Below are 21,442 nucleotides of genomic sequence, written 5' to 3'. Positions count from 1 at the left end.
AACAGAACTAGAACAGAACTAGAACAGAACTAGAACAGAACTAGAACAGAACTAGATCAGAACTAGAACAGAACTAAAACAGAACTAGAACAGAACTAGAACAGAACAGGAACAGAACTAGAACCGAACTAAATCAGTACTAGAACAGAACTAGTACAAAACCAGAACTAGAAAACAAATCTTCCCTATTATATACACAGCTACTCGTGCAAACATGCATACATACATATACATATTTGACCCATCATGTACACACAATCATAAAACCAACACCGGAAATGTTTTGTAAACACTAACACATTCACATACATAGACACATACACTGTTGAATATTTCTAATGTGTTTGTAGCACAGATTTTGTTCCTTTTTCCAGTAAGTATTTCCTAACTGTTTTTCTATTTTAGTTTTTGTATTCCCAAGTATTTTCCTCTTTTCTTTCTCTCTAACAATCATCGACCAATGAAATGTAACTAATGTGTTGTAAAAATCTATGGCTTTACGCTCTTATTAAGCCCTTTTTGTACGTTTTGTTTTTTTAGCAGTCATAAGAAAAACTCTAGGGCTAAAAAAACAAAAATATAAATATTTTTTTGTTACTAACATTTAAAATAGTTTGTTGCCTTCTTTATGTTGCTGCTGGATGTGTTTGTGTGTGTTTGTTTTTAGTTTAATGTGCAGGAGTCCTTTTGCTACTTAAACTTATTTTCCTTGATGACCGTTATTTGCCCTTATTGCGTACTTCCGTTTTCTTGTAGACATTTCTTTCCTAGTTGTTTTTTGTTGTTTTTTTGCATTTTTATTTGTATTTGTGTTGGGTAAATACTTTAAAAGCGACTGTAATATTCACAATTGTAGCAGCAATAATATTTTATGGTTTAAAATATTGTTATTAAGGTTTCCTTAAAATTGTTGTAGTTTTTATTTTTTGCTGCTGCTGCCGCTGTTAATATGCAACAATTTGTTGGGATCCTTAAAAAATGTGTAGTTTAGAAAAGTAAATACACGAGAAAATATTGGCTAATATTAATTTTTAATATTAGGGATATGATTAGCCTATATTTCTTAAGAACTAATCGGTTCTCTATCTTAAATAACAAAATGGTTCCATTTCAAAAATACATATGTACGTATATCTTCAAGAAAAAAGGGAGGAAATATATATTTTTTTGTAATTGACTTTATTTATTTAAGTATTAAAGTAAATGATTTTGTTTTCCTTGTACCATCTTTACTTTAAAGCAGATGAAACAAAAAACTTTAAATATTCCTTAATGAAATTCTAAAATAAAAACCACAATGTACTCGCATTCGGTTTAAACTCAAATAATAAAATATTTTCATTATATATGTGAAGAACTTACTAAAAATATGTGTGGTAAATTTAGAGAATTTGTACTCTGATATTTTGTAACAACTTGCCTACTAGAGTTACACATAAGCCATTAACTGGAAAGGCAAATATGTTATTAAGGAATTTAATATGAGGTTGTCGCGTGTAAGGAAAATATATAAATTAAACTAATACAAATCTACATTAGGGAGGCTTTTATAATTCTTATTATATGGAAGTGTGTGTAGATCAATGTCATGCTTTGTCACTAGAACTGAACTGGAAAAAAAACTATAAGATATCTAGAACAGAACTAGAACAGAACTAGAACAGAACTAGAACAGAACTAGAACAGAACTAGAACAGAACTAGAACAGAACTGGAACAGAACTAGAACAGAACTAGAACAGAACTAGAACAGAACTAGAACAGAACTAAAACAGAACTAGAACAGCACTAGAACAGAACTGGAACAGAACTAGAACAGAACCAGAACAGAACTAGAACAGAACTAGAACAGAACTAGAACAGAACTAGAACAGAACTAGAACAGAACTAGAACAGAACTAGAACAGAACTAGAACAGAACTAGAACAGAAACTAGAACAGAACTAGAACAGAACTAGAACAGAACTAGAACAGAACTAGAACAGAACTAGAACAGAACTAGACAGAACTGGAACAGAACTAGAACAGAACTAGAACAGAACTAGAACAGAACTAGAACAGAACTAGAACAGAACTAGAACAGAACTAGAACAGAACTAGAACAGAACTAGAACAGAACTAGAACAGAACTAGAACAGAACTAGAACAGAACTAGAACAGAACTAGAACAGAATAGAACAGAACTAGAACAGAACTAGAACAGAACTAGAACAGAACTAGAACAGAACTAGAACAAAACTAGAACAGAACTAGAACAGAACTAGAACAGAACTAGAACAGAACTAGAAGAGAACTAGAACAGAACTAGAACAGAACTAGAACAGAACTAGAACAGAACTAGAACAGAACTAGAATAGAACTAGAACAGAACTAGAAAAGAACTAGAACTAGAACAGAACAGAACTAGAACAGAACAGAACTAGAACTGAACTTGAACAGGACTAGAACAGAACTAGAACAGAACTAGAACAGAACTAGAACAGAACTAGAACAGAACTAGAACAGAACTAGAACAGAACTAGAACAGAACTAGAACAGAACTAGAACAGAACTAGAACAGAACTAGAACAGAACTAAGTCAGAACTAGAACATAATTGGAACAGAACTAAAACAGAACTAGAACAGAACTGAAACAGAACTAGAACAGAACTATAACAGAACTGAAACAGAACTAGAACAGAACTATAACAGAACTGAACTGGAAATAAATACATATGTACAAAATTTGCTTAAAATTAAAATTCACCAAAAATTCCTTTTAAAGCCAAAGTTTTATTAATAAATTTAATTTGAACACATTTATGCGTTATAATAATAATTTTGTGTTGTTATTGTTGTACTTAGAAACTAATAAAAATGTTTATAAACAAAATTTTCCCAACACGAATACAAAACCACAACAACCACAATGCGCAATAAATTATAAATTTTTTAAAAATTACAAACAATTTTTGTTTTCTATTTTTTTTTTGTTTCAAAATGTCCTTAAATTTTTTTGTTTGCCAAAAATAACAAAAAGTTTTAAAAAAATATATATATGTATGTTTAGCAGCAGCTTTACAATGACAAGAGCAGCTTTTAGCTCTTACCGTGAGAATTTCACCTTTTACAACTATTTTCCATATTTTGGCTCTTAAACTTGTATGAAACATTTTTGGGCTTTTCACTTCAATATGCGCCCTTTTGCTAGTAGATAAAGAGTTTTCGTTAAAGAGAATGGGGAAAAAATAGAAAAGTTTTCTTAATTGAATATTTTCCTTAAGTACCAGAACGACAACTGTTGGGTTTTTTTAGGTGGAGGCTTTAATTGTAAACTATGTGAATATTTCATTAAGTTGAATAACCTGGTAAACATATTGTTTTAGAAATTGGTAAAACTAATAAACTAGTCCAGTCTAGAGTCTAGTATATAGTCTAGTCTATAGTCTAGTCTATAGTCTAGTCTATAGTCTAGTCTATAGTCTAGTCTATAGTCTAGTCTATAGTCTAGTCTATAGTCTAGTCTATAGTCTAGTCTATAGTCTAGTCTATAGTCTAGTCTATAGTCTAGTCTATAGTCATAGACTATAGTCTTGTCTATAGTCTAGTCTACAGTCTAGTCTATAGTCTAGTCTACAGTCTAGTCTATAGTCTAGTCTATAGTCTAGTCTACAGTCCAGTCTATAGTCTAGTCTATAGTCTAGTCTATAGTCTAGTCTATAGTCTAGTCTATAGTCTAGTCTATAGTCTAGTCTATAGTCTAGTCTATAGTCTAGTCTATAGTCTAGTCTATAGTCTAGTCTATAGTCTAGTCTATAGTCTAGTCTATAGTCTAGTCTATAGTCTAGTCTATAGTCTAGTCTATAGTCTAGTCTATAGTCTAGTCTATAGTCTAGTCTATAGTCTAGTCTATAGTCTAGTCTATAGTCTAGTCTATAGTCTAGTCTATAGTCTAGTCTATAGTCTAGTCTATAGTCTAGTCTATAGTCTAGTCTATAGTCTAGTCTATAGTCTAGTCTATAGTCTAGTCTATAGTCTAGTCTATAGTCTAGTCTATAGTCTAGTCTAGTCTATAGTCTAGTCTATAGTCTAGTCTATAGTCTAGTCTATAGTCTAGTCTATAGTCTAGTCTATAGTCTAGTCTATAGTCTAGTCTATAGTCTAGTCTATAGTCTAGTCTATAGTCTAGTCTATAGTCTAGTCTATAGTCTAGTCTATAGTCTAGTCTATAGTCTAGTCTATAGTCTAGTCTATAGTCTAGTCTATAGTCTAGTCTATAGTCTAGTCTATAGTCTAGTCTATAGTCTAGTCTATAGTCTAGTCTATAGTCTAGTCTATAGTCTAGTCTATAGTCTAGTCTATAGTCTAGTCTATAGTCTAGTCTATAGTCTAGTCTATAGTCTAGTCTATAGTCTAGTCTATAGTCTAGTCTATAGTCTAGTCTATAGTCTAGTCTATAGTCTAGTCTATAGTCTAGTCTATAGTCTAGTCTATAGTCTAGTCTATAGTCTAGTCTATAGTCTAGTCTATAGTCTAGTCTATAGTCTAGTCTATAGTCTAGTCTATAGTCTAGTCTATAGTCTAGTCTATAGTCTAGTCTATAGTCTAGTCTATAGTCTAGTCTATAGTCTAGTCTATAGTCTAGTCTATAGTCTAGTCTATAGTCTAGTCTATAGTCTAGTCTATAGTCTAGTCTATAGTCTAGTCTATAGTCTAGTCTATAGTCTAGTCTATAGTCTAGTCTATAGTCTAGTCTATAGTCTAGTCTATAGTCTAGTCTATAGTCTAGTCTATAGTCTAGTCTATAGTCTAGTCTATAGTCTAGTCTATAGTCTAGTCTATAGTCTAGTCTATAGTCTAGTCTATAGTCTAGTCTATAGTCTAGTCTATAGTCTAGTCTATAGTCTAGTCTATAGTCTAGTCTATAGTCTAGTCTATAGTCTAGTCTATAGTCTAGTCTATAGTCTAGTCTATAGTCTAGTCTATAGTCTAGTCTATAGTCTAGTCTATAGTCTAGTCTATAGTCTAGTCTATAGTCTAGTCTATAGTCTAGTCTATAGTCTAGTCTATAGTCTAGTCTATAGTCTAGTCTATAGTCTAGTCTATAGTCTAGTCTATAGTCTAGTCTATAGTCTAGTCTATAGTCTAGTCTATAGTCTAGTCTATAGTCTAGTCTATAGTCTAGTCTATAGTCTATAGTCTAGTCTATATAGTCTATAGTCTAGTCTATAGTCTAGTCTATAGTCTAGTCTATAGTCTAGTCTATAGTCTAGTCTATAGTCTAGTCTATAGTCTAGTCTATAGTCTAGTCTATAGTCTAGTCTATAGTCTAGTCTATAGTCTAGTCTATAGTCTAGTCTATAGTCTAGTCTATAGTCTAGTCTATAGTCTAGTCTATAGTCTAGTCTATAGTCTAGTCTATAGTCTAGTCTATAGTCTAGTCTATAGTCTAGTCTATAGTCTAGTCTATAGTCTAGTCTATAGTCTAGTCTATAGTCCAGTCTATAGTCTAGTCTATAGTCTAGTCTATAGTCTAGTCTATAGTCTAGTCTATAGTTTAGTCTATAGTCTAGTCTATAGTCTAGTCTATAGTCTAGTCTATAGTCTAGTCTATAGTCTAGTCTATAGTTTAGTCTATAGTCTAGTCTATAGTCTAGTCTATAGTCTAGTCTATAGTCTAGTCTATAGTCTAGTCTATTGTCTAGTCTATAGTCTAGTCTATTGTCTAGTCTATAGTCTAGTCTATAGTCTAGTCTATAGTCTATTCTATAGTCTAGTTTATAGTCTAGTCTATAGTCTAGTCTATAGTCTAGTCTATTGTCTAATTTATAGTCTAGTCTATGTTCTAGTTTATAGTCTAGTCTATAGTCTAGTCTATTGTCTAGTTTATAGTCTAGTCTATGTTTTAGTTTATAGTCTAGTCTATGGTCGTATAAACTGGTCTATATATATTGGGTTAGTTTTCTACATATAAAATTCATGAAAACTTCTTCTGTTTAAAACCTTTTTTACATCAAGTTACAATTTAATTTAAAGCGCTTTTGTTGCGTTTTTCTACGTACTTAATGGTTGCAAAAATAAAAAGTATAGTTTTTCTCTAACTAAGAAATAATTTACACATTTGCATTTTTCACTTTAAAACAATAATAGCAACAACTACGACGAACACGTTAAAAACTTAATTTTTGTGGTAGTTATAGTGATAAAGGTTACAACTACTACCCACCTCCGTCTGTTTTTTTGTTCGTTGTATCTTACTATCTGGTTTGTCTGTCTGGCTTAAGTTTGTTTCCGGTTTTTGTCTCTACCGAAAAATAAAGGTGTTGCCATTGTGGAATTAAATAAATTAATGTTTTTATTCTCATTCCTTTATTAAAGTTAGAGACTAACTAAATAATAAAACTTTCTAACCGCTTATTTTGAGGAGGTTTTTTCTCCTGCCCCCACTTTTTCTGGCATAAAATGAAACTTAGATTTCATGGTTAGGGTTTTGCAAAGTACCTCTTCTTTTTTTAAATAAAACAAAACAAGAAATTCAAAAGGTAAAAGTTTTGTTTTGCTTGCTGGTTAGTTTATTGTTGCATATAATTAGGCGTTGCACTAACACCATCGGTAGCAACTAACTCACTGTCATCGTCGTCATCATTACCCTCGTCATGGCAGTTTGTGGTTTGTCATTAAAAATAAAAAAAGGAAAAACAAAACAGCCAACAGACGACATTTTAAGGTATAGGATGTCGTCTAAAATTAACACTGTTTATTGTTTTCTTTTTCCTCTTAACTCCCTTAATTGTTTTGTAGTTTTCAAATAATATTTTAATTATTTAAATAACAAAATAAAGTTTTAAATTAAACGCTGCAAACAAAATAGTTTTTTTTCTCTGAACTCAGTATGTGATCGATGGTTAAGCGTTTGTGTTGGCAGTCATTAATCATTCGTATTAGTGTCATCCAGTCTATCTGCGTCTGTCATCATTCATTCATGTGCTATTTTTTGATTGGAATTTTTTAAATTTTATTTTTTTTAAAGTCTTCAGTCTTGTAGTTAGTTTTATGGTTAAATTTAGACAGTCGGTTTTTATTGCTTTAAATTAATATCTTCAATATATGATGTAATAAAAAGCAAATACTCACAGTTTGTTAAAATTTTATTTCCGGCATTTTATGAGTTTTGGATTTAGGCCAATTAATTATTTAGCAATGAGTTGATGTAATTTTTGTGTGCTAAAATTTTTTATTAGTAAATTTATTTTGCAAATACATAAAAATATATGTATATATATAGTGGGTACATAGTTATCAAAAATATACGAAAAACTAATAGATGTATTGGCTAATCAATCATTTGTCTATAGTTTAGTCTAAAGTCAAGTCTATAGTTTAGTCTAAAGTCTAGTCTAAAGTCTAGTCTATAGCCCAGTCTATAGTGTAGTCTATAGCCTAGTCTATAGTCTAGTCTATAGTCTAGTCTATAGTCTAGTCTATAGTCTAGTCTATAGTCTAGTCTATAGTCTAGTCTATAGTCTAGTCTATAGTCTAGTCTATAGTCTAGTCTATAGTCTAGTCTATAGTCTAGTCTATAGTCTAGTCTATAGTCTAGTCTATAGTCTAGTCTATAGTCTAGTCTATAGTCTAGGCTATAGTCTAGTCTATAGTCCAGTCTATAGTCTAGTCTATAGTCCAGTCTATAGTCTAGTCTATACCCTAGTCCATAGTCTAGTCTATTGTCTATTCTATAATCCAGTCTATAGTCTAGTCTATAGTCTAGTCTATAGTCTAGTCTATAGTCTAGTCTATAGTCTAGTTTATAGTCTAGCCTATAGTCTAGTCTATAGTCTAGTCTATAGACTAGTCTATAGTCTAGTCTATAGTCTAGTCTATAGTCTAGTCTATAGTCAAGTCTATATAGTAGTCTAGTAACTACTGTCTATAGTAGTCTAGAAACTACTGTCTATAGAGTTGAACAAAAATTTGAAATATTTAAATATATTTTACTTTATTTTATTATATTTATATTACTTCACTTGCAAGATTATGAAAATAGATAAAATATAAATTAAAATAAAAAAACTAAATGTATACAATGACACAAAACCCCAACTTATGCAATAATTGTTAATTTCAACAAATACATATTCATATAAAAAAAAAAAGATCAAATTTTGATGGTTATTTAAAAAATTGTGTTTTTTTTTTTGTTTTATTTAACATTTTTTGCAACTGATGTTAGATAAAATTGAATTGCTAATGCTGGTTTAATATTTTTGACGTTATTTATTTTTATTTATTTATTTTTTTCATTTCTTACAAATAAATTGTTGTAAATAAATATGTGTTTTTAAAACAACAGATACATTTGATTATTTGCGTTTTTTTTATTTTGTTTAAATTAAAACATTTGAACCTGTATTTAGTAAGAAAAAAAGTATATTTATAAAACAAAGACAGTAAAGTTGAAGAGAAAAAATAAATTTAAATCTATAAACACACCCCACTTTGAAATATTATTTTATATTAAAACTGATAAAACAATACAAAAGTCATCGATCAACATCAGCAGAGGCAGTCATCGACAGCATTTAGAAAGATGATGTGCTGACAGATAGACGGACAGACAGACAGACAGACAAGCCACCAGTGTAGCAATAGAGGCAAGTTATAGTGAATATAACTATCACTAACACCACAACTATTACTAATACTACTGCTGCTGCTAAAAGTTATAACCCCTAGAGTCAAAGTAATCAAGCAACATAAATATCTTGCCAGGTCTATTGTTTTAAACTGAAGATGATGTCGAAAAACAAAACTGCTCAAAACATCAAAGTTTCAACGTTTATCTTGTTTTCTTGATGCTTTTGCCCCCAACATTGAAGCAGCTTCTATCATTTATAAAATGTATAATATTTTTTTTTGCTACCAAAGACGTTATATATTTTTTTCTTAAATAATCATATGCCAAATATGGTTAAAGACATATATAAAAATTTATTTAAATTGTTTTCTTTTAAAACGAAAAATCGCAGTCGTTACTGAGAGACTTACACAGGCATCATCATCAGCATCATCAACATCATCGTCACCATCATAACACCTCAACTCAAAGCGATTTCTATAAAACTTTATTGAAATTTGAAAAAACTTTAGTACGACAAGTACGCGATAAAGAAACGTTGTAAATAGCAAGATTAGACGAAACGTTATAAGAAAAATAAAAACAAAAATAATATTTTAATTCGGCAAAAAGACTTGACGCCTTGAGTATTTGAAAAAAAAGGATTCCACTGTTTTTAATCATTAAAAAAAAAACAAAACAAAACATGAAAGTGGTAAAGAATGAAATAATATATTAAAATTAATCAAATGTTTAAAAGACTGTTAAAAAATAGACAAAAGAAATTTTAATGATCTTAAAGACAAAACCTTAGTAATAAATTAAAATGACAGCGAAATATTTGTGACAGTGAATAAGAACTTAAAAGACAAAATTGTGTTTTTGCGCCAAAAAAACCATAAACAGTTTAAATAACTAAAACAAAGTGTTTTATAAAAAGAAAACTAATCAAAAGAACAAAGGACCATAATCCTTTCATAAATCTCCGGAAAGCTCGAAATAATGGCACTTTCTTAGAAAAAAACAAAAACGATGAAGTGTTTTTGGAATGAGATCACTTTTGTTGTAAAAAAGTTTTAAGTTTACATTGGGAAACGAACCCATGGTCCCCATACTGATAGACCCTCCAATAAATACTCAACAGTTCTAAACATCAGAGAACATTTTGGAAAAAAATCAAAATTTTTTCCTTAAAACATAAATATTTTGGTCCTTGGATTGAGTGGACCTTAGAGTCGGTCCACTATTTAAGATATTTCCCATACAAAATTATCCAAGAATTAGACATATATATTCCAATCTTTCCATCCCTGGGCTTGTCGTCTTCTGGTTACTGGACATTACCATATGTGAAGTTATTAGTTTGAAGGCAGGAAGAAATACAACTAGACTTTTATCGAGCCTATTGTGTGCTTCTTAACCATTGTCTTAGGTGGAAATCGAACCCACTACGTCCGCACTACCAGACTAAAATTCCAACCACTAACCTAAACTGAGGCACTGGTTAAACAGCGCACAACAGGTCCGATCCTCCTTTCAAACTAACTATCTAACTTACCAGTGGCTATTGGGATGCACATACTGGTTGTGGAATTTCTTTCTCTTTTTTGGAACCAAATCCTTTATTCAGCTACAACTACAATTGTGCACTTCTAATAAGTTTGTTTAGGTGATGCTTCCTGAAACGTTCTACCCATGGTCGCCAGATAATAGTACTTCTAATCGAAGACTTTAAGTCTAGGAAGTTTATAGTCCAGTAATTGGAAAAATCCGTTTATCCACATGTTTGGTCTTGTTGAATTGATCTTTATAGTTGTGTGGATAATAACTTAAGGGTGTCTATGTCTTTTACGATCCGACCAGAGATCTACCTCTGTAGAGTTTTTCTTTAAAGGTGCTGGAGTATTCGCTTCGTGAGTAGATGCATCGGGATAACCTTTGCGGGAAGAAACTCTTAGTTAACAGTTTGCTTTAGGAATAAGTTTAATGAGCTGTTGCCTACTAAAGATGTCCTCTCAGAAGTAGCGACTGGGGGACTGCATGTTGCGAATGATTTGATGAGTGGTTGGTTGGTGTGATTAGTTGAATGATGATATACGGATGTACGGGTTGTTTATACATAGCCATTACATACCCATTGTGTACCCAATATATAAGGAAGCAAGACATCTTCGTGTACGGACTACAACATATGTATGTCTGTTAGTGCTGTAGTCGCATCAAAAGACACTATTATGTTGCGAGTGGACTGTGCAACTTGATATCCTAGACCATTGTTAGACCATTGTTTATTACACTATCACTGCATCCGTTAAATTCATCAATTACTCCATCCTCTTTATAGAATCAGAGTAGACATTAGAATATGAAAGAAACTCCACCTCGTACACCTAATCCCTGAATTATCAGCCCAAATTCAACGTTTTATTAATCCACAGTCGTGTTCTGTAATTTGTACTGCTCCTAGCACATTGCATCAGTCTTTTAACCAAGTCGACTTTTTGCATTTAGTTAAAAGTTGACTTTTTGAATTTTATGCAAAGTCGTTTTATCCACTTTTTTCAATTAGTTAAAAGTCGACTTATAGACTTTTCGACTTTTAGTATTTTATAAATAGTCAACTTTTTCCGACTTTTCGCCCTTTTCGACTTTTATTTACAAAGTCGACTTTTCGACTTTTTTCATAGAAAATAGTCGAGTTATCGACTTTTTTTGGAACAAAATAGTCGACTTCGACTATTTTCGACAAAAAGTCAATTGTTCTTATATTCAAAAGTCGATTTGTAGAACCCTACCTCTTCCCGCGATGTTGGGTTTAAACGACAGCCACTACGTGGATCCCGAAGGAACCTATACCAACTGACGAGCCAGGACAAGTTCTGTGGTCAACTGGTCTCCCGTAGTACCAGATTATGTGGTGCTCTGTTCAAAACATGCAAGGACCATGCCAGTCAGTGAAATGTAAACAACAGTTTATAATCTAGGTAGACTAGAGGTATTGGTAGCACCTCTTTACCATAGGATTGCAATACACCACGATGTGACATCTTATTACGAAAATATGCCCCGGGGGACATAAACATGTTTGTTGAAAAATACCACTATTACCAGAGACGATCTTGCTTAAAACTTCAGTAACTATCCCCACAGATTGACATGAACTTTGACACGCCCACCTATAGTTTCCTTTTTCAAATGAATTAGACAAATATTTTTAAAACTATTTTTTTATTTTAATTTCCTGTTTTTTTCTACTTCCAGTGTTTTTTAATTACTGTTTCATTTACCTTGTCAGTATGTGTATTAGCCCTACCACTTAAAAAGGCCTATGAAGACTCACCCATCAGTACTATAGTAATACCCTATGAACCCTACTCGACACATCTACTTAAAGATTCTAGAGGTAAAATGCAAAGAGTTTATGTACCCGATAAAATGGACATAGTGCCCAGAGCCAATATCAAAGATGGGGAAATCGCTATGGGAAGTCAAAAGGGCATGGCATTGAACTTTGCCGAAGGAGCTTATCCAGTCTATTATATGCCCGGTAATGCTAATGGCAAATTTCAAGATAGAAAAATCTATCTATTAGAAGAGGCGCAAAGATAAACTTGAATATAAATTATTATTAAATTATCAACAATTAAAATATATTTAAATTAAATGTATATAATTAAGTTTAAATTAAATTAAAGAGTGCTGTGATAAAGTGCTACCTACGTTTTTTTATAAAGAAATATTAATTTTAATAAAAATATTTAAAATTAAAACTTTAAATGCTATCTTTAACCTTAAAAGGGCTTGCGCTAAAAAACAAAATACGGAGAAAGTGTAAACTTAACAAATTAGTGGAAAACAACATAATTTATTAGGCGGAATTTTAAAAATTTCTTTACTTTTATAAAATAGGTGTGATTTAGAAATCAGTTCATCTAATGACAATTTACGATCATAATTATCGTTAAACCATAAATAGTCACATTAACATTTTTATGTTTATTTATGCAAAAAAATTTGGGTGAAATAAAATTCTAATTTGGTTTTATTGTATTGATTATAAAAATAAAAGTAAACAATAGATTAAGTGTGGTCTATTAAGCGTGTTATTTAAACAGGTTTAAGCTTATCTTCTTAAGTATTATTCACTACGGTATTAGGTTACGAAAGGTTTGGTATGTTAGAAGTAATTCTTAATTTTCTAGGAATAGAAAAGTGAAAGTTATGTTTATAATAAGAATCGAATATAATATAGACTAGACTATAAGACTAGACTATAAGCTAGACTATATATTCGACTTTATATTAGACTATCTATTCCATTATAGACTAGACTGTATAGTAAACTCTAGAGTACACTTCAGAAAATACTATACTAGACTATAGACTAGACTATAGACTAGACTATAGACTAGACTATAGACTAGACTATAGACTAGACTATAGACTAGACTATAGACTAGACTATAGACTAGACTATAGACTAGACTATAGACTAGACTATAGACTAGACTATAGACTAGACTATAGACTAGACTATAGACTAGACTATAGACTAGACTATAAACTAAACTATAGACTAGACTATAGACTAGACTATAGACTAGACTATAGACTAGACTTTAGACTAAACTATAGACTAAACTATAGACTAGACTATAGACTAAACTATAGACTAGACTATAGACTAGACTATAGACTAGATTATAGACTAGACTATAGACAAGATCATAAACTAAACTAAAAACTAGACTATATTTATATGTTACTTAATTTTTGCTGTACAATTTTGTAATAAATTATGCAAAACTTAATAATAAAATTAATTAATTGATTACTAAAGTTGAACTCAAAGTTATTATAAAACTTATTAAGTAAGTTAAAAATAGAATATAAACTAAAATTAAAGCAGAAACATAGCAAAACATTAAACAAATTTGTCTTAAATCATAATTACATTCGCGTTTCAAGTTGTTTTTGTTTAAAATCACAATTTTAATAATAATTAAGTTGTTAAATTAATTATTGTTTATGTGTTAGCCAAAAAAAAAACGTGTATTAACTACCAACAAATACTACAACAGTTTATACAATTTATGATAGAGTTCAAACTTCAATTCATACTCAAAAAATTTGTGGTTAATTAAAATACTAATGATTATGGAAACATAACAAAATGTTTTGTTAAAAAATAAATTTAAAAAAAGAGAAAAAAATCAGAGTCAATAAACTTGTTTCTAAAATTTAGCAATAACAATAAATTAAAATATAATTTTCAAAGAAAGTCAATAAAAAAAAAAAAATAGTCAACCAAATATAGAACAGACAACACGCTGCCGTTACGTTCTATAAAATAATTTTTGAATTTAAATTTTATTTTATAATATTTGGGTCAAGAACATAATGAATTTGTTTTAAAACAAGAATTTAACAAAATATATAAATTGTTAATGAAAACAAATATGTTTTAACAACCTGTTTTAAATTTTGTTTTATTTAAATAGAAATAGTTTTTCAAAATAAATTTAACAATTTTATATTAATAAAACATTTAATATCATCATTAGATTAGTTTCTGAATCATCATTATTTTCTAAATCCTCCGATTAGGGGGGAAGCAGTTGACCACAACTTCGGAAAAAAACAACAAAAATAAGTAGCAAATTGCTTAAAACAAAGCTTCTTTATGGTTTTCGCCAACAAAAGATTAATTATGCAAATTTGTTGTATTTTAATATTTTTTTTTTTTAAAATCATGGGGATTTCTATTGTGCGTTTTGTTAAATTAAGCAAAACTAAAAACAACAACTAATTCCAGTTGAAAGAATGTTTCAACAATAAGTCATACGAATTTCAAGAGAATTTTTATTATCATTATTTTATTCTTTCTTTCATTTACGTATTTATTTTACTGCTTATTAAGACGAACAAAAAAGTGGTTAATTTTAAATGAAATGAAACTCAAGAGCTAAGAACCAAGATTTGTTTGTAAATTAGCAAAAAGTTGACTTACAGTTGGTTAAGGGAAAACAGTCTGCATGCCAACTTAAGTTGCAAATTGAAAAGTAACAGACAGATAGACGGACATATTTTCACAAACTTTTTGTTTTTTTAAATTATCGACAAGTACATTTTTTAACAGAGAAGTTATCGATAACTTAGTTCTCTTAAGAAAAATGATCGATAACTGTGTTTTTCTATAGTAAAATTATCGATAAAGTTATTCTTCTAAAAAAGAATTATAAATAACTATATTTTTTCTATAGAAAAATTATTGACAATTTTGGTTCTTTAAAGAAAAATTATCGATAATTGTATTTTGCTACAGTGAAGTTATCGATAACAAAGATTGCCTTTTAAATTTATTTTTTCTAAAGATATGGTTGCGATAACATTAGTTTTTCTAAAATTATCGTTAACTAGATGTGTCTATGGAAAAATTATCGATAACTAGATTTGACTGTAGAAAAATGATTAATAATTAGATTTTTGTAAAGAAAATTATCGATAACTTCCTTTTTCTACAGAAAATATATCGACATCATTGTTTTTTCTATATTAACATTATCGATAACTTTAATCTTAAAAGAAAAATTATCGATAATAAGATTTTTGTATAGAAGAACTTACGATAATATGATTTTGCTATAAAAAATGATCGATAAATAGATTTTTCTATAGCAAAATGAAAACTATCGATAACTTCCTTTTCCCACAGAAAAATTATCGATAAAAAGAGAAAAATTATCAATAACAAGATTTTTCTATAGAAAAATTATCGACATCATTGTTTTTCTATATTAAAATTATCGATAGCTTTCTTATTCAAAAGAAAAATTATCGATAAAATTTTTCTATATTAAAACTGTCGATAATATGATTTTGCAAAAAAAATTTTCGATAAATAGATTTTTCTATACAAAAATGATCAATAATTAGATGTTATCAAAAATAATTTTTTTGTCTAGAAAGTTATCGATAACTTCCATTTTCTACAGAAAAATTATCGATAACAAAAGAAACATTACCAATAACAAGATTTTTCTACAGAAAAATTATCGACATCAGAAAAATTATAGACTGTATTAAAATTATCGATAATTTTCTTTTATAAAAGCAAAATTATCGATAAGATTTTTCTATAGAAAAACTGTCGATAATATGATTTTGCTATAAAAAATTATCCATAAATACAAAAATAAACAATAATTAGATTTCTGTAAAAAAAATTATCGATAACTTCCTCTTACTATAGAAGAATTATCGACAACTAAAAAAAAATTAATAATAACAAGATTTTTTTATTGAAAAATTATCGAGATCATTGTTTTTCTATATTAAAATTACGATAACTTTCTTTTATAAAATAAAAATTATCGATAAGACTTTTCTATTGAAAATCTGTTGATAATATGATTTTGCTATAAAAAATTATCGATAACTTCCTTTTACTATAGAAAAATTATCGAACACTAGATTTTTCTACAAAAAAATTATCGATAACTTTCTTTTATAAAAGGAAAATTATCGGTAATAAGATTTCTCTATAGAAAAACTGTAGATAATATGATATTGCTATAAAAGATGATCTATAAATAGATTTTTCTATAGAAAAATGATCTTTAACTCAATTTTTCTATAGAAAAACTATCAATAACTTTATTTTTGTACAGAAATACTATCGACAGATTTTCCTATAGAAAAATTATCGATAACAAAATTTTCATATAAAAAAAGTACGACAACTAGAGTTTTCTGCAAAAAAACTTGATTTTTCTATAGAACAGATAACTGATAACTAGGTTTTTCTAAAGAAAAATAATCGATAACTAAATTTTTCTTTAACATAATTATCGATAACTAGATATTCGTATAAAAACAAACGATAACATGAGTTTTCTATAAAAAATTATTGATAATTCGATTTTTCTATAGGAAACCGATCGATAACTTGATAAAATTTTATCGATAGCTAGAATTTTCTATAGAAAAATTATAAATAACAAGATTTTTGTATAAAAAAGGAACGACAACTAGAGTTGTCTATCAAAAAGTTATTGATAACTCGATTTGTTATAAAAAAGAGAATCGATAACTAGATCTCTCTATAAAAATGATCGATAACTAGATTTTTTATAAAAAAATTATCGATAAATAGATGTTTCTTTGGAAAAATGATCGATAATTAGATTTTTCTATAATAAAACTATTGATAACAAAATTTTTCTATAGAAAAATGATCGATAATTAGCTTCTTTTATAGAAAAATTATCATTAACTACTTTCTTTTATAAAATAATTTATCGATAACTTTGTATTATTATCTCAAATTTCCTGCAACTCCCTGTACAAATTTAAACAATTATAATAACGATAATTAAAAAAAAAATTGACGTAAATTTTATGTTTTTATTGTTGTTGTTAACATTATTTTTATTTATAACAAACAAAATTACTTTTGTTCATGTAATTGTTTTGTTATTGTGTTTCATTTCATTTATTTATGAGAAATTAAATTGTTTTTTTGTTTTTTCTTCAATTCATTGTAAGAAGATTTAAATTAATTTTGTGTTAAAAATAGTTTTATACATCTTTCAATGCTTTAACTAATTCTAACAAGAGTTAAAACTTGTTGTTTGTATTCCACTATTTGCTAGATCTTCCGTTCATTCAATGGTACTTCTATTCATGATAGTTGTAAAGCTTTTGACGTGTTGGCGACCTTATTGATTGTAATCCCAACTTTAATTCCCAGTTTGTTGTTAGAAGAGAAACAAAACAAAAAAAAAAAAGCGAAATAAAACGTTAGTTATGAGGTAATCATAAGTTTATTTCGTTTTTAATTTATTTATAAAAAATGTATTTTTTTTGTTCTGAGATTAAAAAACAGTCGCCGGCAACAATTGTTTAGGTATTTAATTGTTGTTGAGACAAAAAATCGAAAAATATTAATACTTGAGTACTAAATGCTTACATAGGTGGCTGCAGCTAAGCGTAGTAATTAAAATAAGACATTGATTTTAGTAGATAATTAGTAGTAGTTGTTAGTTGTAATTAGAATGCGATTAGGTTATGCATAATTAATTTCATTAATGATTCAGGGGAAGTAAAGTAAAAATCGTGTTAAAAATTTTAAAAGAATAGCAGCACAGCCTGTTCGACAATATAAAATCTGTACTAAATACATGTGAAAATATTCTTAATATTTGTGTTGAATATAACAAAATTCGCTAACTAACATGTTCTTACGACAGTTGGATTTACGTTCCCGAACGACCCGAGTAATCTCGGTCAAAGGTTGTCAGTAGGGTTCTATAAATCGACTTTCGAATAATCGAACAATCGACTTCTTGTCGAAGTCCAAGTCCAAATTCATAGACTATCGTCTATAAAAAAGTCGAAAAGTCGAAGAAATTCGTAAAAAATCGTAAAAATCGGAAAAAGTCAAAAACTCGAAAATAGTAGAAAAAGGTAAAAAATAGAAGAAAATTTTAAAAAAGTGGAAAAAAGTCAAAAACTCTAAAATAGTCGAAAGAAGACGAAAAGAAGTCTAAAAAAGTCGAAAAAAGTGGAAAAGTTCAAAAGTCGGAAAAAGTCAGAAAAATCTACTATTTCTCAAAATCGACTTTAACTGAATGAAAAAAAAAAGTTGAAAAAAGTCGAAAACTAAAATACTTAGTCGAAAAAAGTCAAAAACTCTAATATAGTCGAAAAAAGTCGAGAGAAGACGAAAAAAAGTCTAAAAAAGTCGAAAAAGTAGAAAAGTCCAAAAGTCTAAAAAAGTCGAAAAATCGACTATTTCTCAAAATCGACTTTTAACTGACTGAAAAGTTGAAAAGTCGACTATTTACAAAATACTAAAAGTCGAAAAGAAAAAAATCGGAAAAAAGTCAAAGAAAAATAGTCGAAAGAAGACGAAAAAAGTCGAAAAGTTGGCAAAAGTCTAACTACTAACTAAATAACTAAGTAACTTACTAACTAAGTAATTAACTAACTAACTAACTAACTAACTAACTAACTAACTAAGTAACTTACTAACTAAGTAACTAACTAACTAATTAACTAACTAACTAACTAACTAACTAACTAACTAACTAACTAACTAACTAACTAACTAACTAACTAACTAACTAACTAACTAACTAACTAACTAACTAACTAACTAACTAACTATCTATCTATCTATCTATCTATCTATCTATCTATCTATCTATCTATCTATCTATCTATCTATCTATCTATCTAACTAACTTACCTACTAACTAAAGCCCTAATACCCTTAGGTAGACAATGCAAGAAAGATCTGTCAATGTTGGGTCGCAAGTCTTACATTATCCTTATTTGGGCAATTGCACTATTACGGAAATGTACAGGCAGCTGAGCTTGCCACAACGAGATCTGCTCCAACACCGTTCCAGTATCAACCCCTTTAGGTTTTATCAAGAGTAGCATATATAGTGACCCTCTTTCAATGAGAAAATCACAAGACTCTTTATAAACCGAAGTAGTTATATCGAGATTGATATCATTAATAACAGGACACTAGATGTTAGGCCCACATGTAAGTCGACTTGGGCTACCAATTAAGGAACACTGTGGAAATTGCAAAGGCAGGGAATAGGTAGGAAGCGGTTTGGATTTTTTTGTTAAATTCGGTTGTGGTGGTGTAGGGTATTTTAAGCATTTAAAGCATTAATATCATGTTTAATAGTTGCAGAAGGAAACCCATGACTTTTTTAGCTATAACTATAATAAGCATAAAATTAATATTTTTATACTTTTAACAGCTGTTATCCCACTGTAATACTCACTACCATTCGAGAATTTCTGTTAACATTAGATTTCAAAACTTTTTTTTAACATTTATAAAGTTTTTTTTTATTATTTTTAAGATTTGTTTTTTTTTTATTTACTGTTGTTGTATTGTTTAAGCCAGTCAAGTCATCTGTCCGTCCGTCCTTCAGTCTGTGTATAATTATTATTTTCTTTTGACATGTTTTACTAATAATTTCTATTGGGTGTTAAACATCAGACACTACAATAAAAAATATTAAAAAAAATACAAAAATATACACAAATAACAATAAACACAAAAAAAAAAATGTTCTTTTTTTTGCAAAAACTCCACATTCGTAAAGAACGTAGAAAATAATGTGTAGAAAAATGTTTTTTTTTCTGAAGAAGAAAAAAAACCAAAAAGTTTATTTGTCATCAGCAGCAATAGCAAAAAGTCGTAAATACGTAAATGTTAAGATGCGGTGTTGAGAGATGCTGTAGACGCCGCATAAAACTTAATACAATAGCTTACAAGCCGATCAGTCGTCAACATTTCACTATAGCTGTAGGTAGTAAGTTTTTGAAATAGAAGAGTTGGTTAAAAAAAATTCTAAACGAAATACAAATAATTATACCAAATAAGAGGAAATAAGTGAAGGTGTAAACATTTGGTTTTGACAAACAAAAGTTTAATTGTTTTATAAATATTAATTTTTTCTACAAAAATAATAACAAATTATGTTAAGCTGTCATAAGTTCTGGGTGAGTGAGATCATATTAAATTTAAAACCAAGGGGTTTGAAACAAACTCCTAATTAATTAATTAATTAATTAATTAAATTTCAATATAATTTAATAGATGTTAATACAAACTTTTTTTAATTAAACTGATTAAATACATGATTAATGATTCGTTTTTTTTATTACAAACAAAAATTGCAGTTTTTGTTGGTGTTAGCGATTTTGATAGAAAATCACCTGACAAGGGCAAATCCCGTGGCAGAAGCTAAAGCCGAACCTATAGCTGAAGCTGGAGTACAAGCGGATATAGCCAAATTGTTGCTAATCAAAGATGATGTAATACTCGATAAAGTGGAAAAGGATACGAAAAAAGTGATACGTGTTAACCCTTTAGACTTGCCACCCATTAAAGAAGATCCTAATGCTTTAAATGAAGATTCTTCTCTATACAATATACAATCACTCAAACCATATATGGGCAAAAGAAAATATGTTCAAATGCATCGTACCAAAGCACAAAAAGCAAATGTGCCAGAAGCTCCTCTAAGTGATACACCCATTATTAGAGGTTTTTCCCTGTTACCCAGTCCTGAGAAAACGCTTAAACCTAAACATCAAGCCAAAAAGAAACATTTACATTTTCTCTATAATCAAAAGGATTTAGCGGGTAATGTATTATCGAAAACTATGCGCGTTCATGTTGCTCCAGGCGCCTATCCTGTCTACTATGTGCTGTCAAAAACTAATGGTCGTTTTGGCAAATATCCTTTAAAAAGTTTTGATAGTCCTCAGGCCTTTAAAAAGTATTTGGTGAAATACAAGCTCGAGCATTCAGCCGCACTGGAGCCATATGGTGAAGAAGTTTAAGCTGCTTGTCAAAAACTTATTGTGTATATTATGCCGATAAAATAGAATTTAATATTTATTGTAATTAGTTTTTAAGTTAAATTTTAAGAAACCCCCATTTTTATACAAAATTAATGTGAAAAAAAAACTAAATAAATATATTGAAAGATTTTTTTACAAAATAAGCAAAAGTTGGTGAAAAATTTTGTACTTAAATAATGATAACTTCTCCTTCGAAGATAATCTCTTCAAAAGAGAATTTTCAACAAAAATTTTTGATAAATCTTATATATAAAACTGTTGTTAAAATTTTCTCTTTTTAAAAGACTTTTGGATATACAAATATAAAGAGATAAATTTCATATTAAAAAGTCTATAGTTTAGTCTAATTTATAGTCTAGTCTATAGTCTAGTCTATAGTCTAGTCTATAGTCTAGTCTATAGTCTAGTCTATAGTCTAGTCTATAGTCTAGTCTATAGTCTAGTCTA

At 29.0% G+C, this 21,442-nt stretch overlaps 2 protein-coding genes across 2 annotated transcripts; both read left to right on the top strand.

Annotated features, from left to right (window-relative positions):
- Positions 1-9,085: 9,085 nt before the first annotated feature.
- On the top strand, positions 9,086-12,370 carry LOC111685320. The gene is made up of 2 exons (XM_046955678.1): positions 9,086-9,308; positions 11,855-12,370. Exons 1-2 carry the CDS (start codon positions 9,300-9,302, stop codon positions 12,200-12,202), a joined length of 357 nt encoding a protein of 118 aa, XP_046811634.1. The 5' UTR covers positions 9,086-9,299; the 3' UTR covers positions 12,203-12,370.
- Positions 12,371-19,890: 7,520 nt separating this feature from the next.
- LOC111685324 lies at positions 19,891-21,130 on the top strand. The gene is made up of 2 exons (XM_023447581.2): positions 19,891-20,128; positions 20,309-21,130. Exons 1-2 carry the CDS (start codon positions 20,105-20,107, stop codon positions 20,972-20,974), a joined length of 690 nt encoding a protein of 229 aa, XP_023303349.2. The 5' UTR covers positions 19,891-20,104; the 3' UTR covers positions 20,975-21,130.
- Positions 21,131-21,442: the final 312 nt, after the last annotated feature.

This window comes from Lucilia cuprina, chromosome 6 (genome assembly GCF_022045245.1).
Source record: "Lucilia cuprina isolate Lc7/37 chromosome 6, ASM2204524v1, whole genome shotgun sequence".
NCBI classification, from domain to species: domain Eukaryota; kingdom Metazoa; phylum Arthropoda; class Insecta; order Diptera; family Calliphoridae; genus Lucilia; species Lucilia cuprina.
This window is presented reverse-complemented; position numbering and strand designations above follow the sequence as displayed.

What these genes read in the sequence shown, in the direction of transcription:
- LOC111685324 (XM_023447581.2), top strand. Translation starts at nt 20,105, where the DNA reads ATGTTAAGCTGTCATAAGTTCTGG. An exon ending in TAAGCTGTCATAAGTTCTGG is followed by an intron (nt 20,129 to 20,308) that starts GTGAGTGAGATC and finishes CAAAAATTGCAG; the next exon opens with TTTTTGTTGGTGTTAGCGAT.